General features: G+C 39.3%; 1 protein-coding gene across 28 annotated transcripts in view; it reads right to left on the reverse strand.

Annotated features, from left to right (window-relative positions):
- The window catches only part of LOC144288551 (uncharacterized), a 200,659-nt gene extending 181,747 nt beyond the window's left edge, over positions 1 to 18,912 (reverse strand). For 6 of the 28 annotated variants that reach the window (XR_013356492.1, XR_013356495.1, XR_013356496.1 and 3 more), the window contains exons 1-3: positions 18,331 to 18,642; positions 15,239 to 15,321; positions 14,009 to 14,138 (exon numbers count right to left, since the gene is read on the reverse strand). Coding sequence is in view for 9 of the 28 variants with exons in the window: in XM_077856129.1 (XP_077712255.1) it covers positions 14,009 to 14,035 (27 nt within the window). In the remaining 19 variants the exon portion in view is untranslated. The other 22 variants (XR_013356487.1, XR_013356485.1, XR_013356486.1 and 19 more) reach the window with 8 other exon arrangements.
- Positions 18,913 to 19,532: the final 620 nt, after the last annotated feature.

The raw sequence follows: 19,532 nt of genomic DNA on the forward strand, positions 1-19,532 counted from the left end.
TTGCATACCAAATCACCACAAACTTAGTGGTTTAAAACAACATGCACTTATTATCTTGTAGTTTTTGTGGGCCAATAGGTAGACATGACTTGGGTCCTCTGCTTAGAATCTCACAAGGCTGTTTTCAAAGTGCCGATGAGGATAACATGCTTTTTTTTTTTTTTTTAAGTTTTTATTTTAATCACCCAGTGCTCATCATGGCAAGCGCACTGATGCACACCTTAATCCTGCACTGATGCGCACCTTAATCCTCACTACCTACCAGGTGGCATTCTTTTTTGGAGGCTCAACTAGGGAGGGATTTTCTTCCCTGTTCACATGTTCTGTGTGGCTATAAAATTCATGGCACTTATTTCTTCAGAACCACCGAGGTAAGAGAGGGAATGAATCTGCTAGCAAGACAGAGTATTATAGAATGTAATGCAATCGTGAGACTGACATCTAATCACCTGTGCCATGTTCTACCTGTTAAAATCAAATCACAGTTTCTATCCATTTAAGAGGAAAGGATTACATGTGAACACCAGGAGACAGGGATCAGACACCTCAGATCTTTCACTGTTTTCCAAATGTCAATGATCCTTTTCTCTATTGCTCCCTCATATCCTATTTTTCCACTAATTGAGGCTGTTAGAAAGCCCTCATCTCTGAGTCTGTTTCTTTCATTTTGTTTCCTCTAACTGGACTGTTTTGGTCTACTTCTAACTGTTGGTGCATGCATGTGTTGGTTAAGCTCTTTAATACTCAAGAGTGGAAGTCAGCTCTGCCCTCAACTCAGCTGCCTGTCCAAATATTGGGTTCCACTCTACCTACACAGATTCTTTCTATCTTGGGATCTTAGCAGAAATTATAACTTTGGCCCATCTGCTATGGAAAGCTATCTATGGGAGGCTACAGGAAAGATAACACAGAACCTATGTTCCTTAAATTAAATTATGTTATTTGTTTGGTATACAGTGATGAACAAAACATGGTCTCTGTCCTGAGTGACTGACAATGTAGTGAGGGAGATGGGTATAAGCAGATAATGGCCAAATGTCTATAATATGCTATAGAAAAGATATTCAAGCACAGGCCTTCTATACTAAGGAAATTAAAATAGTTTGCTGTGTCTGAATCAGATGTGAAGAGCATAAAGGGAAAGTTAAAAAAGAAAGCTAGGAGAATTAAAGGTAGATGACCAGTTACCAGCTTTTAATTTTCAATTTAAAAGAAATCTGGATCTTCTCCTACAGGCAGTAAGGAGCAACCAAACATTTTTTTTATATGAAAGTAAAAATATTTTTTTAAGTAGGCTGCATGGCCAGCATGGAGCCCAACGTGGGGCTTGAACTCACGACACTGAGATCAAGACCTGAGCTGAGATCAAGAGTTGGACGCTTAACCAACTGAGCCACCTAGGCACCTCTGAAACAATTTTAAATACCATTTGGGAAAGATAACTCTGGTAGAAAACCATCAAAAGCTAATACAGTAGTCCAGATGTAGATATAAAGAGGAAATCAACTCAAGAAGCATTTTAGAAGTTTAGCTGACAGGTGACAGTCCCTGGATGAAGGAGAGGGAAATCTGAAATAACTGAAGTATTTTTCTTAGGTAAATTCCTGAAAGATGGAACTATGAATCAAGGGAGGGAATAGAGAAAGAGATCCAGACTTGACGGGAAAGGGCTAGGGATGTGGAATCTTGTATAAATTGAATATAACTTTGGTGTCCATATTCAAGCTATTTACACCATTCTCTGCCTAACCCACAGAAGTGGATTTCTCTCCAAGTTAGGTCTTAGGAGACCTAGGATGTAAAAGATAGAAACAAAGTGATCTTCATTTTCCAAGGGGTGCACGCATTGCTCTTCTGAGACCCATAGCATGGTTTTCCTAACTGGTAAAAAAACAAACAAAACAACAACAACAAAAGAAAAAAAAACCCTACATCCATGATCTTCCCCATAAATAGTTCTGTGTTTGAATCTCTGGGTTTAAGTGTCTTCTGGGCATATGAAGATGTCGCACGCATTTCTAAGATCCCAGTACCTAAATCAAGCTGATTGTTTGTGAGTTATAAATGTATAAAAACATCTTAGCATAGGAAGCACTTGACACTTCAGAATAATGGCTTTTTTGTTCATTACTGCTTACGTACAGTGACCATGAGGTCTCTTGTGGAAACTTAATTTTGTAGAGGAAACAGGATGAAAATACCACCCAATTCAGAGGGTAATCATGCATGTTACCACATACTGCATAAGAATATGCCATTCTTAAGAATATGGTGTTGTGGAAAAAAGTTTCATATTTACAGCCAATGCTAACAGTCATTCTGGAAATAAGTGAAGAATACCATTTATACATTATGAATTTAAAATTTTATTAATAAAGCATTATAACAACTGCAGAACATTTGAAAAATAGAGAAGGAAATATGGAATCTCACTATCCTTAAATAGGTTATGACCTATTTTATATGTTCTCTTTTGGTCTTCCCTACATAACTGTATATGATTCCTAATAACAGCCTACATTCTATTTCATATTTTCTCTTAACATTCAATCTGAGGCATTTCTGTGTTGCTGTGTGAGGTGCATTATCATTTCTACTAGTCACACAATCTTCTAACAAATAGATCTACTCTCGTTTACCTAGTATGATATTGTTAGCTATTTTTTCTTCCAATATTTTTGCCATTATAGGTAATACTGCAATGAACATCTTCCTCAACAAGGTTTTCCCCTTCTTTTAGCTTAGTTTTGTAAGATAAATTCAATAAATTGGCTTGTTCTTTTTATGGCTCTTGATTTATATTGCCTCATTGTTCTTCAAGAGTGTTTGCATTATTTATCTCCCCACTTGCATAGTATAAAAATACCATTTTCATTATATCTTCTCAATGATTTTATTTAACTCAACTGAGTGAAAACAACTTATTTTGCCTTTTAATTTGCATTTTATGATTACTAGCGACCACAAACATTTTTACTTCTAGTCCTACTTTGATGTCATTTTATTTATATGCTCGCCAATTATATTGGGGTCTTGTTTTTTCCCTTATAACTGAATTACTCTTCATATTTCATCTTGAGTTCTGATTATATATAATAGAGCACTTTTCTCTGTCATTTCCTTGGATGTTGCAATTTTTCAGAGCGATTTAATGAATTGCCAAATACAAAAATTACTCAGGACAAATCTAACAATATATTTAATACCATAATAGCATTAGCACAATTAGTTCTTTATTTTAAATCACCACTCTTATCTTTACAGGAATCTACAAGACTACTCCCAGGACTTTTCCTACTCCTTTAGGGCTGACTTATGCCATCATTTCAAATGTGTTTCCTGTAACTGCACTCAGTTCTTAAAAACAATGTGAAAACCCGAGAGGCTGTAAAAGGAGCTGTAACATCAGTTACACATTAATATAGATCAATCCACGTCCTTAGAGATTATAACTTTTAAAACACATTTAAATAAACATACAAAATTACACTAAATATACTTTCAAAACAAATGCATCTCACAGAAAAATTTATGAAAACAAAAAATAAGCATTTATTTTAGGTTGCAGGCAAATACTATCTTCATTGTCTGTCCGAGAGTGATCAACACCCCTGGGAAACAGCACAACCGCAAGATGGAAGGGGAAGATCACAGATTTTAGAGTCGGAAAAACTGAGTTCAAATCCTAGCTTTGCCAGTTAGAACTAACTGAGTGGATCTGACCTCGTTAATGCACATCTGTTTCTCCTCTATAAAATACAGCAATAGCTTCCTCTATGCTCAGCACAGGGAGCTTTGAATACTTTATCCCATATTCTTACATCATCACTATAAGGCAAAAAATTATAGCTTCCATTTTACAAGGGAGATCTCGGACTTCTCTTTTTTTTTCCTGACTTCCCTATTTAAACAATAATCTCTCCTACGTTCCATTATCCTCCTTCATTGATCTCCATCACACAACACACCATTTTACTACTTATCAACTTGTCTCATGCTTACTGTCTGTGTTTTGCCACCAGAAAGTTATCTCAGAGCAGGGATTTTGCTGTTCTTACTGCTGATTCTTCAGCACCTAGAAAAGTATGCTCACTAGTTATCTCTTGAATGAACTAACTGTAATACTACTCTTAACCCAGATATCTCCTATCACTTCCCTCTACTATCTATAATTTCTTTTAAAAAAACTATTTAACAGACAAAAATACATGCTACATAATATGCCAAATGTATTTATTTTTCATTTGTTATTTAATCAGTAAATGACTGGGGAAAAACTTCAGCAACATGCTTAAATTCCTCCTATTCAGTTTAAAAATGCCGTTTTTGGCTGGAGCATCAAATCTATTCACAATTTATTTGAAATTGAGATTACACCTTAAGATATCAAGACATCAGATCGTGCATTCAATAGAATCTTAGGATCTGATGGTGCATCTGGTGGCATTCTCCAAGCTGGACATCAAAGTCTGAGTTGGCGTAAATCTATGAGGTGAAAGGGCCTTCAAAGTCCACTTTGTGTATTATTCTGTACAAATCTACTAAACGAGGCGACAATTTTTTTAAAAGATTTTTATTTATTTATTCATGAGAGACAGAGAGAGAGACAGAGGCAGAGACACAGGCAGAGGGTGAAGCAGGCTCCGTGCAGGGAGCCCAATGTGGGACTCGATCCCAGGACTCCAGGATCAGGCCCTAGGCTGAAGTCAGGCGCTAAACCACTGAACCACCCGGGCTGCCCAAGAGGCAACAACTTTTATCTTATGAATCCACGTGGGAAAAAAGAAGCATAAACATAGTTCTCTTGTGTGGCTGGCTAGCAATGACAACTTTGGAAACAGAAAGCTGGGTCACTTCTTAGCGCCACCACTTCTCAGCTGTATGACTTCTACTGAAGCATCTAATCCCCTAAACCTTAGTTTCCACATTTATAAAAGACCATAACATTACCTACCTTGTGAAGTGGGGAGGACTGCCCAGGATCTGTAAGGGAAGTGAGCAACACAGTGCCATAGGCAATGGAGCAACTCAATCAATTAGCTCCTCCCTCCACTTCTTTCACCGTGAGGTAGTAGTGAGTTTGCAGTAGTAGAGTGAGGTAGTCTCACCATGAGAGCAGTGAGTTTGAATCCTAGTCCCTCACTACAGTCTCTGTGGGCCAGGGAATGTTATAGATCACTCTGTGCTTCCACTAACCCATCTGTGTGGCATTACTGGGGATAGTGTCAGCCTCCTGGGTTTCTTGTGTAGACCCAGGGGGACCATTCATATACAGAGCTTAGCTCTTCGTCTGACGCAAAGTGTTCAGGGAGAGAGTTTAGTAGTAGTAACAATAATAATATCAATGTAAGTAAAACAGTCAGAAGAGTTCATTTTTCCCTAAGCTTGTGATATTAGACACATATTTAATATGAAACAAAAGAAAAAAAAAGAAAAATTCTGTTCTTAACAAAAGTCTCTCATTTACATCTTTGAGAGTGACACCGACACTTTAGGAAATGCAGATGCTACAGTTGGTAGGATTTGTGCCTTTCTTCATGCTCCGAATTCTCCACACGGAGTACATATGCCCTCTACAAGGTGAAAATATTTACTTAAAAAAAAAAAAAAAAAAAAAAACATGAGGCAGCACAAAATATTCAGAAAAATGGTTTATGGTACCGCCTGATGTGAATCAAGCAATGTGTTTTGTTCCTGGCCTAGAAAATTTCATGTATTTTCCATGGTACATGTATTGCTGCTGCAAACAAACTGGCTGTCAGTCACCTTCAAATAAATGCACCATGATAAAGCCAGCACGTTATAGTCCTACAATTTGCACATTTTTGAGAATTCTAAGCAATAGCTCCCCAGGCTTACCTTTGGGACAGAGGCAATTTTTACAGCATTTAATTGCTATCTGGCTTTCTTGTGCAGATTCAGGTTTGAGAGAGCTACTGCCAAACGAAAATGTCTCGCATAGACCAGAAAGATAAAAATGGTATCAAAGTACTGAAGGTTTTTTGGGTCGGTTTTGTTGCATTTTGTTTTTTTAGGTAGCAACCTCCAAGCTCAATTCAAACTATAAAACAGATTATTCGGGATCCCTGGGTGGCTCTGCAGTTTAGCGCCTGCATTTGGCCCAGGGTGTGATTCTGGAGACCAGGGATCAAGTCCCAAGTCAGTCTCCCTGCATGGAGCCTGCTTCTCCCTCTGCCTGTGTCTCTGTGTCTCTGTGTCTCTCATGAATAAATAAATAAAATTTTTAAAAATAAAATAAAATGAAACAGATTATTCTTTCTGCCCCTTATCTAATGCCATCCAGGAAGTCAGGTTTTAGTTGCTTCTATCTCGCCAATGCCACTGAGAAAAGACCAGTCCAAAGATACACAAAGCTGAAGCAAGCTCACAAAGCAATGGTCACACTTCCAGGGATCCCTGCCCGGTGCAGCCTCAAGCTCTCACTGGTCTAGGAGGTTAGTAGTTTGAAATTGCAGTCACATTCTTTTATATCACAAACTAGCTTACAATTCCTTCTTGAAACAGTGGCACACACTTCCTGTGGGAGCAGCACAGTTGGAAAAGTCACAAGGCTGGCTCCAGTAGCCGGTCTCTTTGGGGATGTGCTAAACCACACAAACATCCGAAAATTTATTCTTAAAATCTCAACCACTGTTACTTTCAATATCTTTCAGTGCTACAAGGTATGTGTCACAATTTTAAAGTCTTTAAATAGATATCCATTTCCAGAAGGAACATATATTTCTTTCCGACACTACTGATCCTAAATATGCTCTTATTAGATCTAAAAGAGGCACCAAGGCATCCAAAGCACTGAACCCAACAAACCAGGCACAGCTCAGTGTTCTGATTCAACAATGGAGGATAAAAAATAAAAAAATAAAATAAAAATTAAAAAATTCTTCATTGGATCTACAGTCTCCCTCCATAATGTGGCGCTGGTGCAAGCTAGATATATGGAAGTCAAAAGAGAGTGTCAGGCTTTTAGCTGACTCCATCTGTTGTTCCAAAGCCACATCAAGACACATCAGAAAGAGGGGGGAACTAGATCCAGCTCAGATCTCCGGGCCCAACTCAGGGAGCTTCCCTGATGGGAGTCACTCAAATACTCTGTGCCTCAATTTCCCTCCCATTACCCACCCCCCATCATGAAATGAACCAAGATGAACTCCTAAGGTCCTTCTCATTGCTGACATTCTGTGGTTCTCCGATCTTTGCTGGCACCTAATCCCTGGGCAAGATTTTGGCAGCCTGACCTGGAAGGACTTAGAGAAGCACCAGTTCACTCTTTATGTCTACTCCAAACAAACAAAACGATAACATCGCAGAAACAAAATAAAATTTAACACAAAATAAAGAGTAGCATCATCTACCACTGTTTATACTTAATATTTATAATAGTTCTTGCAGGTCACTAATAACCACCTACTTCCTAAATCTTTTTTTTTTTTTTTTTCATTCATCTCTCTCCTCTATTTCTTTGAAAGGCTTAACCATCTTTATTTTGTGTTCATCTTTTGGTAAGTGTCTCCTAGCTGGGGTCTTAGCTTTACTCTGATTCTACTCCCACCTTTATGATTATTTCTGATTTTAACGTTTTCTTCTTTTCTCCCATTTTTAACTAGGTATTTACCATAAAGTTCAACTCTATTTTCTCCGGTCTTCTTTCTGTATATGTACTTCCATACTTTCTAACCGATTAGCCTATCTTTTTTATGTTAAAGATTCTCCAATCCATATCCACAGTGCAAGTTTCTACCCCAATCACATATGTCTAATTGTCCAGAGAGCAGATCTTTTTATATCCTGAGGTACATCATTCTAATATGTTCAAAATTTCATTTCCTTCTTCTCCATTTGCCAAGAAAAATTCAAGCTAGATCATTTCTCCAGATCATTCATGTTCACTAATAACACCCCTCTTATCTCAAGCATCTAACCTCAAAACTGAATAACTTGACTTGGGCAAGTTATTCAACCTCTCTGTGACTCATTTGTAAAATGGGGATGGTAAGAATACCTATCTCATAGGAGAAGTGCAAGAGATAAAGTGTCACTGTATTATAAAGTATTTGGCACAATGTCTGCCATTTGCTAAGTGTTCAGTAAAAAATAGCTAACCAAGCAAACAAAAAACCAAAGTATATTAATGCCAGGAAAAACGACAAGCTAAACAAAAAAGGAAATGTAATCATCATACACTATGTGTGGGACATCTGTGAATAATAACTGTGTCCTGATGATATAAATACTAAATATGGACTTAACCAAAATCTTGTGCAATAATTACCTTGGGAAGATGGAGAAAGGGCAAGTATGTGCAGAGTGCATGCTGCTGGCAGTGTGCGTGTATATGCATGTGTACGTGTGAGATAGTCTCTGAGAGAGATGATTTGGGAGAGTAAGATATCATCTTCCAGAGTGGAAAGCCAATATGCAATGTCTACAGTAGGAACATAAAAAAATAGGACTATATGCATGTTATTGAGAAATAGAGGTAAATGCTAGGAGAAAACCATTGAACTGAAAGACTCAGAACAGGAACCCTGGTTGGGATGAAGTCGTATCTGAGGGCTACTCTTTGTTCCTTAAAAATCTTATAGTAGTGTTTGACTTAAACACTATATCCAAATATTAAATTACTATAAAATTTTTAATTTTTATCATGGATTCTGTGTTTAGAAGTCGTATAAATCCTGAAAAAAATGCTAACATTTAAAGAAGGTAGCATTTGTCCATTTTCATTTCCCACACCGAACCCGTAGCATAAGCTCAAAATCGAAACTGATTCGGAAAATGGTTAGGAAAATTCATGATTAATTTATAGCCAAGACATTAAAAAAAAAAATAGTAAGGATGTCTGGGTGACAGCTTAGTCTTTTTAGGTATCATGAAAAGCAACCAGGAGCTCCAAAAAATATCCCTTATCATTGTTAGAGGCAGAAGGCCAACTCGAAATCCGACCAGCAATTCAACAAGCAGAGTTTCCACGAGTGTCGGTATTTACACAAATGGTGGTCAGGCCCACGATCATTTTGGTAATATTGCCCAGAATAATCTTGGCAAATCATCTTTTCTATTTAAGCATGACAGTGTCATTTTTATTGTTTTATAATCTCTCCATCAGATATCACTGTCACCAACATACTTGGAACAATATTTATGGAAACCAATTATTTACAAAGCGTATTGAATCTCACTGATTGAAACTACAACTTCAGCACAGTTTTAAAAAAAATTCTCAAAATATGTGCTGCCTAATAAATTTAGATGGGTCTGTTGTCTCTAAAAAACAATAAGATCAACAAAATTTATGGTGATTAATAAAAATGGGGAATTCAAAATCTCCAGTTAATAATTTTTAATAGGTAATAGTTTAGATGATGATTTGTTAAAATGGTTAGGTGACGTTAAGAGGGTAAGGAGGACGGGGGAAGAGCCTTAACTGGAAAATGCCTTGGCACTGATTTTCTGCTTTGCTTTGGCTTGTTCCAATGAGCTTTTGAGTACCAGTCGTACCTCAGAAGCATGAAAACCCCATCTTTGCTATTGAGCTCTGAACGAGTGGAGTGGCTTTCTGAGGAGGAGGAGTGCCACTAAGATGCTAAGCCAAGTGCTGGTTGGCAAGATGCAGGGTATCATCATAGAAGACACACAGAGACAGTTCTCCAAGTGCACATTCAAGCACTTGGCGTAGCTTTAGTTGTACCTCTTCAGTATCTTCAAGAGGAAGAAAATAAGTTAATCAGAGCAATTCTGATCTGCACATGTGAATGAATGAAAATCATCTGGAATCAAAAAAAAAAAAAAAAAAAAAAAAAGGTGAGCGCTTCTAAAATCAACACTGGTAGTGCCAGCATAGAAAATACAACAGGCCTTGATGAGACTTCTTTTCACAGTTGGGTTACAGGGCATGCTGATGAGCATGTTTCCAGAGACTGCCACGAAACAAGTTTGTCTGTTCAGATGTTTCTTTTCCCCAATTTAAGAAATTGAGTTTTGAAAAACCTTAATGAATTAAGAATCTTTTCACACACTGCTTTCTTGCCTAAAAGTCACACCATCTTGGTCCCTTACTTCCCCCCTTCTCAGTCAGTGAAATTGTTTTTTGGTTTTGGAGGTTTTTTTAGAATAATTTTGAAATTTTAGGGATGCCTGGGTGGCTCAGTGGTTGAACATCTGCCTTCGGCTCCGGACGTGATCCTGGAGTCCTGGGATCGAGTTCCACATCAGGCTCCTTCTGTGGGGAAGGAGCCTATGTCTCTGCCTATGTCTCTACCTCTCTCTGTGTGTCTCTCGTGAATAAATAAAATCTTCAAAAATAATAATAATAATAATTTTGAAATTTTACTCAGAGCTTTTATTTTTGCAGGATGAGTTCATTTTAACATTGTAAATTTTAATTTTTAAATGTTCACAATCTAGACTTTCTTTGGTCCAAAGTATATTACTATTTTTTAAGTTTTTAAAATTTTTTTTTCATTTAAGTTCAATTAATTAACAGATTATTGGTTTCAGAGGTAGAAGTCAGTGTCAGTGAAACAGTATTAAAAGAACTCCAAATCTGCTTCTGTGATCCCCACATTAAAATTTGCATTTGTTTTAAATTCAGACTCATCTTTAAAAGGCTTTTCTCTGGGATTCAAAGAATGAAATTCATTAAGAAGGTGATACATTCATACTTAATTCTCCAACCTCACTGTTCAATGAAATTGCCTGGGGAGCTTTAAAAAATACTCATCCTGGGTCACAGCCCCAGAGATTCTGATGTAGAGCCAGGGTATCCAAACTTTTCTGAGCACCCCAGGAGAGTCTAAGGTGCAACCCCTGGTGAGACGTACTGCTCCAGAGAACTGGTGCTGTTGACACCACAAAGTTTATACGCTTATCAGCCTCACTGGGTTGTAACACTCCCGGAACCGAGTGGATAGATTTGGTTTTTCTGTCTACTGTTTTGATTTCTCTTCAGTTCTATGCTTTGCAAAGGTAAGTCCAACAGAAGGATGCTGCATAAATCATTTAAGGAGGGTTACGAATAACACATCTGCTTCTGATCCAGTCTTACTGGTTTTTCTGAACCACAAACAAAAACTTACTTTATATCCTTAACAGAATATTTCTTAGGGTAAAAATAACTTTTAAAAACCCTCAATAATGAAAATCACAATATATACTTTGTACTTTTCATTCCAGAAATTCAATTCTATTTTCAAAGTTCACCTTACTACTACCCATAAGAAGACTCTTTGGCAATTAAGTCAGAAATTACCAGTTGAGCTAAAGGAACATGAGGGGCAGATGTCTTGGATTTCTGCTTGGTTTAGAATGTCCAGCGCTTCACTGTAATATTCAACAACCTAAAATTGGAAGGCAAAAGGGAGTCTAATGGCTTGGTCATATTAATTTTTAGAATTTTATCTTCACCCTTATAATTACATGGCACAGCCTTATTTTAAGAGCAACGAAAAGCCACTAAAATCTCTTTAGTACAGGAATAACATGATTTCCCCATAGGGAAACTGGAAGAGGGCCAGGTAGAAAAACATGAGCTCCATTTGGGCCTCCTGAATTTGAAATGCCTTCATGATATCCAAGTAGACATGTCAATTAGTCAGTTGGCTGCTCTGTGAGAGAAGGAGGAGGTCTGCAGGTTTCTGTAAAGAGAAGGTTAACTGAAACTATGGACAAGATGAAGGGGACTTGGGAAAGAGAAGATTGGGAAGAGTAAGGAATTCCTACCTTGTGGTCAGCTGTGACAGGAGAGCAACAAAAGGGGGTGGGGGTGGGGGACCTGCAATAAATACACTTCTAACCCAATCTCTAGGCATACCTCTATTTATTTCCTGTAAAAAAAAAAAAAAAAAAAACAGAAGTGAAATTTTTAGGTTAAAGAGTCTTTAAAGCCTCTTGATTCAGACTGACAGCTTTCCAGAAAAATCATTCCAACTTTCCTACCCCCTCACCGACTCTCTGGTCTTTGTCAACCTGGTTGATGAAAACATTATCCCATCATCTCAGGCAACTGTGTGAAATAATTCACATTATGAAGCATACATGGTGTCCCCACATAAATGAGCCCAAGAGACTCCCAAATGCAGAGTTGTGTTTAAACAGGGACTATGTCGCAAATGTCATAAATACCCAATCAACTTGCTGAATTAAACTGAAATCAAAATATGATCATCTGTTTTCACAGTCTGTTTCTAATAAGCACAAGTTCCGATGTCTGCTTCCTCTGCTGTGTGAAGGTCCCAAGACTGCTCAGCTGGTTAGCTCAGCCCCCTGCAGACTCTTACCCCCCACAGACACCACCAGGAGGCTGCTCAGGGAGCCGGAAAGGCAATAGCGAGGTTTCCAAATTTAGCTTGGAACTTCACAATCATCTTGTTAAGTGTTTTTAACACTGCTTGGTGAATGTGCAAGCAAAGCCTAACATATTTTTTGCCAATCAATCAGTATAAATTCACATGTAAATTTACTGATATCTACTCTATTTTCTGGTTACCCTAAGAATAAGACATCAAACCCTGAATATACCTTAAATAAGTTCAAAGCCTTCTGGCTTCACTGTCTAATCATAATGTGATTAGATCAGGGTTTATTCCCATTGACATCTTCCTGGTATTAGTACATATGATTATTTTTCTTAAAGGAGATTGCAGTCTCTTGTGTTCATATTTTTGACCGACTCCTTTTTACTATAGACTGAAAGGACTTTTTCAACACAGACTATGTTTTAAAATTGGTTCCTGCTCTGGATATTACCTGTGGGTCCTGTTGCTCTCTCCAGCTCCCTAATATTCCACTTAAAAAGTCAACATGACTCTGTGTAGAAATTATGGGATCTCCCACCTTTATTCAATCAAGGTGGTTGGCTTGGTCTGCTTTGAACTTGGACCAGTCACCGTATGTTATGTCAAATTTATACCTTTAATATACACATTTGCTTCTAGTTGCCTTCTCTGGAGAGTGGGTAAAGGCTTCTGCTTGGATTTGAACCCCGACATCATCCCGCATAACCCCCATGATCCCAGGAAGTTTCTTTAATCCTCAGGGGCCTCAGTTTCTTCACACAAGTGGTAAATACTACCTATGTCATATTGAGTACGTACTAGAAGTGTTAATTATTGTCCTTTTGCCAGGCTGTTTTCGCCATTGCTTGTTGTTGTTTCTGTTCATTTGTTTTGGGGGGTGGGGATGGGGTTGAGCAGTGTACTACCTGCAACTCCATCCAGTTTACAACATGGCCACAGGAATAGTGACCCATTCTTTCTAACTTACTAGCTCTGCTGACTCAAAGGCTAGGTTCTTAATGAACACTGGCTTGCCAAAGCAAAAGCAAGGCTCATGGGACTCTCTGGCACTCATTTCCCAGAGACTGTAAGTACATCATATACTCAGAAGTCCTCTGTGAGTCATACCAGTCAACAACACATGAATTTCAGCATATAAAATTCAGATCCCTGCCCTCAGCAAAATAGATAAGCCATAGAATCCCCTCCCCCAGCCTTCTCTCCTCTTCTCTCCTCTTCTCTTCTCTTCTCTTCTCTTCTCTTCTCTTCTCTTCTCTTCTCTTCTCTTCTTTTCTTGCTCTCTCTCACACACATACACACACACACACACTCTCTCTCTCTCTCTCTCTCTCTGCTGGGACAATGAAGAATGAATTTGAGAACAAGCCTGAGGCTGGGAGGCCGTGTGGAAAACTAGTGCAACCATCCCTGGATATTTGAGGGGTGGTGATGGGGGTGGGAGACAAGTAGGGAAATAGAAAATGATACATTTACAGGAGTGAGAGGCATGAACAGTACATTTTATGTTTTCAATGTACCTTCTAAAGCACACAGGATGTTGGAAACAGGGTCTAGGGCTATAATCTTCATGATCCACAGGGCAGGGAGGGTTTTGTGGGAAGATGAATTGCAGAGCTGGCCCAGTCCACATCCCTCATATAGCCGTGAGGGGCTGCGGCAGGCCTTAACACCACAGCCCAGATCTGTGTGGTTACCTCAGTCAGGAGCTCCACGGAGACCATGTCTGGCTGCTGGTGGCATGGGGACTGCCTTGCTCACTGTCCCAAGCCTGATGACAGGAACATCTGACAGGGACATCTGCCCAGGGCAGGTGGCAGGTAGAGACTGAGAATGGGGGGGAGAGGGAGTGGTTGTCACAGGCCCTCCTGGACACTCACCTCAGCATCACAAAGGGATCAGCTCACTTGGGGAGGGGCAGGACCCAGTGTGGGGGACAGGGCCCATCAGGCCACTTAGACCCCTCAGGTGGGTCCTGCACGTGTGACCTGAATTCTAATACAAGCAGGCAAACAAAAACTCTTTCCTTGAAGCACAACCATACCAATATTTCCATTGCATGCCTCACTGCTGCCCCCATTCTATTAATAATAAAAGACAAAGCTGTATTGTTCACTTGCTAATTTTTTCCCTTGCTAACTCCCTCCTCCCCTCAGGCGAGGCTTGTCAATGAAAGACTTCTTCCCCACATTGCTTTCCCTGGTGGCTGCCCCAGCTGTCTGATGACCTTGCCTGTTCCTACCTTTGGGAACCTCTTTGAATGTCTCATTTGTTTCCGCCCAGAGCCCTGACTGGTAAACCCATATTTGCCTGAAATTCTTCACTTTAGTTACACAGTTTGAAATTCACCTACTAGCACTACGCTTCCTATTTAAAATGCAAATACTTCTGCATGGGTAGGCAGTCTATTGTACCCAAATTAGAATTGTTCACTCATGTGGGTTTTTCCTGAAAAGCCAAGAGAGCAGTTTCAGAGGGAAGCTGTATAGTGCAATCAGTGGATCTTGGTGGCTAAGGTACTTGGGGAGGACAGCCTGGCCGGGCTGCAGCCCTGCAAGCAGAGGACTAGGGTTGCTGCAGAGAGCATGGGCATCCGAGGCTCCAGGGGCTATGGCAGGGAGTTCCAGGCTCAAAGACTCACTTTCTTATTTTACCAAGGCCAAGATAGCATGTATACTTGGCTTCTACAGTCAAGGAAAGAAATCACAGGTAATGATACAAACACTAACTTGTTATGATCAGAGATTTTGAGCCAACGATAATCATTTAAAGGAAATTAAGATTTCACCCAAATCTACAAAACATGGAGGGAAGGCTCCATTCACAATATGCAGTAAAATATAGTAACCTCTACTCCATCTCCTCTTTCCACAATTTACACACACACACACACACTACAGATGCCCCTTCAGATCTTTTCCTCTCACACTTCATGCTCCTCCAAATTTCCACCCCAATCCTGAAAGAATAGGTCTTCTTTTGTGTTCTTCCTCTGCATTCTCTGATCTGTCTGGATAGAAAAAAAAAATGTTGGCTCTCACTGTAATTCCTTTATAAACTTTTGTGCAATCTGTCAATAAATCAAGGCGCCTGGGTGGCTCAGTGGTTGAGCGTCTGCCTTTGGCTCAGGGCGTGATCCCAGGATGAGTCCCACATTGGGCTCCCTGCATGGAGTCTGCTTCTCCCTCTGCCTGTGTCTCTGCCTCTCTCTCTGTGTGTCTCTCATGAATAAATAAATAAAATCTTTAAAAGAAAATTGTCAATAAATAAATGTGTCACTATAAAAGAAAAGAGAAGAGAGAACAGATTTTATTTTTAAATAAGACAAGGGTGTTGATTGTTCTGTCTTCCTAATTTTCTATTTCTTTATGGCTGGTTGCTTTGCTTTTTTTCTAAAATGCAAGACACATATTCCAACCTCCTCATTAACATGAGAACAGCTTCCATTTTCGTTTGGAGAACTACATGATGTTTGATTTTTACAGTCCAGAAAGCTAGTGATCACATAATCATCTTCAGTTCCTAAAATTAAGCAGATAGATAACAAATAAGCAAAACAGGGGACTACATTTATTTGCAGATATATTCACAAAGTTCTAGCGGAGATTGCAAATAGGACAACTTGTAGAATTAGTGGCAATGGCCCATGGGAACAAAACAGAGTTTTTAAAAAGATTTATTAATTTATTTATTTTGAGAACAAGAGAGAGAGAGAGAGAGGTAAAGAGAGAGAAAAGGAGAGGGGCAGAGGGAGAGGAAGTGAATCTCAAGCAGACTCCATGATGAGCATGGAGCTCAACATAGAGTTTGATCTCATGACCCTGACATCATGACTTGAACTGAAACCTAGAGTCAAGTGCTTTTACCAACTGTGCCACCCAGGCATCCCAGAACAAAATAGTTTTTAATCAGGTTTAAAAAAATACATTTTAGAAGGAACTGACAGGGACTGATGGTGCTCCTGACTTGATATAAATGACTGATTAACCTTCCTTTGGATTGAATAAGCCCAGCATTATTGGATGAATTAAGGAATTAAGGAGAAAGGCCAGAACTAGATTTTCTAGAAGATGATGCCATGCTGGATGTCATGCCGTTCCAGCAGGTGAGAACAAGCAGGTACAAAAAGGTGAAGTTTCTCAGGATGTTCCAAACTGGAATCCGCATCAATGTCTTCCTCTATTCCCCACTGTCAGGCACCTCACCCGGGGATCATTGTGGAACATAATATCATCACTATTCCAAATTACTTTTTTCTAAGCTTTTTTTCCTCTGTCTGAATCTTACTAATTATTTAGCTTTAAAAAAAAAACATATTTCACTGAACTCCTGAAATTTCTTACGTGTTCAGGAACAGGAAAAATATATATCAAGTGAGAGCAAAGTGGGGAGAAGAGTGGGAAAAAAAAAGTAGGCGAGAGAAGGAAGAGCAAAGAATGATAGTTCTTGGTGTTGCCTTTGTCTTCCACTAACACACAGCGCTTATCATCCCCATGCCCAGAGCACACCTGTGAGATAAAGGAAGGGAATAGTAATCTATCCACAGAACTTCAGCCAACATACTTTTGTGGAGGATCCCTCAATGTTTATTCAGTCAAGCTTTCTCCTGGTTTCATATTTCTGCTTGTCCGTCTACTAGATTATTTCTACTTAGAGGTCTTACTGTCACTTCAAAGTAACCATTTCTCAAATCATTTTAACAGGCTTCATTCCCAAACCAGCTTCCTTTCCCTGCATTCACATTTCTATTAATGTCACCAAAACTTTCTAAACGACTGAACCTAACCCCCTGGTGCCATCAATGACTCTTTCTCCTTCTTTTCACCTTCATACCATCAATGTTTTCATCTTCCTGATGTTATCTCTTATTCCTCATCCCATCCTTCCCTTTCCTTTTAAAATTTTTGTTTTGTTTTGTTTTAGGGAGAAAGTGGAGGCATGAAGGGGGATGGAGGAGAGGGGTAGAGGCAGAGGGAGAAAGAGAAAACCTTAAGCAGACTCTCCACTGAGCACAGAACCCAAAACACAGGAGCTTGATCTCACAACTCTGAGATCATGACCTGAGTCGAAATCAAGAGTCAATGCTTGGGGATCCCCGGGTGGCTCAGGGGTTTAGCACCTGCCTTCAGCCCAGGGTGTGATCCTGGAGTCCCAGGATCGAGTCCCACATCGGCTCCCTATGGAGCCTGCCTCTCCCTCTGCCTGTGTCTCTGCGTCTCTCTCTCTGTCTCTCATGAATAAATAAATAAAATCTTTTTTAAAAATTAAAAAAAAAAGAGTCAATGCTTAATCAAGTCACCCAGGCTCCCCTCTTCCTTTCCATTCTTAATCCTATCAAGATGTTATCACTGCATGAGTACCTGGAGTTGTAAAGATAAACAATTTCATGGGGTTTTTTTCTGGGCTCATCCTGATTCTGAACTGAATCATCCTCATTCTGAACTGAAAGGAAAAATTACTGAAAGGAATAAACTAAAGAAGAGGCAATAATTGTAATGATGATAATAATAGTTAACGTTTCTTGAGCACTCCTTAAAAGCTCTTTGTCAAGTACTCCTTCAAAGCTCTTTACCTGGATAAACACATTCAAGGTTCACAATTAAACTCTACAAAATGGACATTATTTGTACCTTCATTAAAACAGGTAGAGAAACATGACAATGGAAATAAAAATTGTGTGGTGTACTGGAAATCAGAGGACCTGGATTCAAGGTCTCAAAATCATTTTGTAAAATGAGGGGGCCAAGCAGATAATCTCTAAATCCCTTTTCTTGGAAATAATCTGAGATTCTACTTCAATACAGAGATGAGAAATTTAGGATGAAATAGAAAGGGAATCCTGGAATTCTCCAAATTCTATTCTATTTTCCAGGGGTCACTCATAAAGAAACAACGATTCATTCATTCAAAACATTCTTGAGCACCTACAATGTACCATTACCAAGAGACAACTGTTGTGCCATTTCACATAGCCTTCTCATTTGTATCAACTCTTCCCTTATTATTGCTAAAGTCTTACCTGAGGCAGGTAACAGGCCAAATAAAAGAAGAGCTGAGAAAAGGTAATAAATCTTCATAGCAAGGCCACTCAGAAGCAATTAAGTGTCTCAGAAAGATAAACCAACATAAGTGGAGGTGATTTTAGAATCAGAATTCCTGTACTTAGACTTTCATAGGTGAGCTGGGCCTTATGTGTCTTGGTATCTCTCATATTTGTGGGGATAAAAACTCCCCACAACTCCTGTACACTTCTTTTTGTTTGACATATTATGACATGTGTGAGCCCTTATTACATCTTTACAGCACTTTTTGCTCATGCTTGTCCCTCTAGCCTGTCTCCATGACCCACCATCAGGGCTTAACTGTGAGACCTCTTACCACTTGAATGATCTCCCACTTTATGGCTGCTTTAAAGGTGGCACCTTTCCTGGTGCTTATGCCACCTCTCCCCACAGGAGCAGGGCTTTCCCCTTACTCTACATATCTCCTTTCCTCATCTGGACATCATGTTCACCAAGACCAGTGTTGCCTTGAATATTTCTATGAGGCTGTTAGTAAACCTGAATCATCACCGCCCTCAACTCTACTTTCTCTCCTGCTACATCCAGCTGACATCACTGAAGATCATCATGAGATGATGCTAACATTTCGCTTTCCTCTCCTTTCAACTGGGCCCTGCTGGGGGCTTTCCTAATTAGTGTGACAACTCCAAGGAAAGGGATTGTATGTTCTCTGATCCTGTGCCTGCACAGTATTGTAGAAAGGGGTAATGGTCATAGAAGTTTGTTGAACTGTTGAAGTGACCTTCTTTCCCTACTTATTTTCGTTACTCCTTCATTGACTCCTCTTACCCCAATGGGACTGTTACTTTCAGAATAACCTGGACCCCCTGTCCCTCCCTTTGTCATGCAGATAGCTTAAAATCTCCCCTATACTTTCTTTACTGAACACACTGAGCCGTCATTTGTATATTCTTTTTCACCCTATATCTATATTAAAATGTCTTTATCTTTACTTCTATCCTTTTTTATCTTTTGTTGCAGAAGAAATAATCCCTTTCTCCTTCAAAATCTATGTCATCTTCCCAGGCTTTCTCTCCAATTCTTTTCTGCCATTTCCCTCAATCCTAAACTTCACAATTCTCCACCCACTAGGTCGACCACAGAGATATTTAGATTGATACCATCCTGAGTCACAATTGTTTTGGACTCAGGATAGGGA

Source organism: Canis aureus, chromosome 18, assembly GCF_053574225.1.
Source record: "Canis aureus isolate CA01 chromosome 18, VMU_Caureus_v.1.0, whole genome shotgun sequence".
NCBI classification, from domain to species: domain Eukaryota; kingdom Metazoa; phylum Chordata; class Mammalia; order Carnivora; family Canidae; genus Canis; species Canis aureus.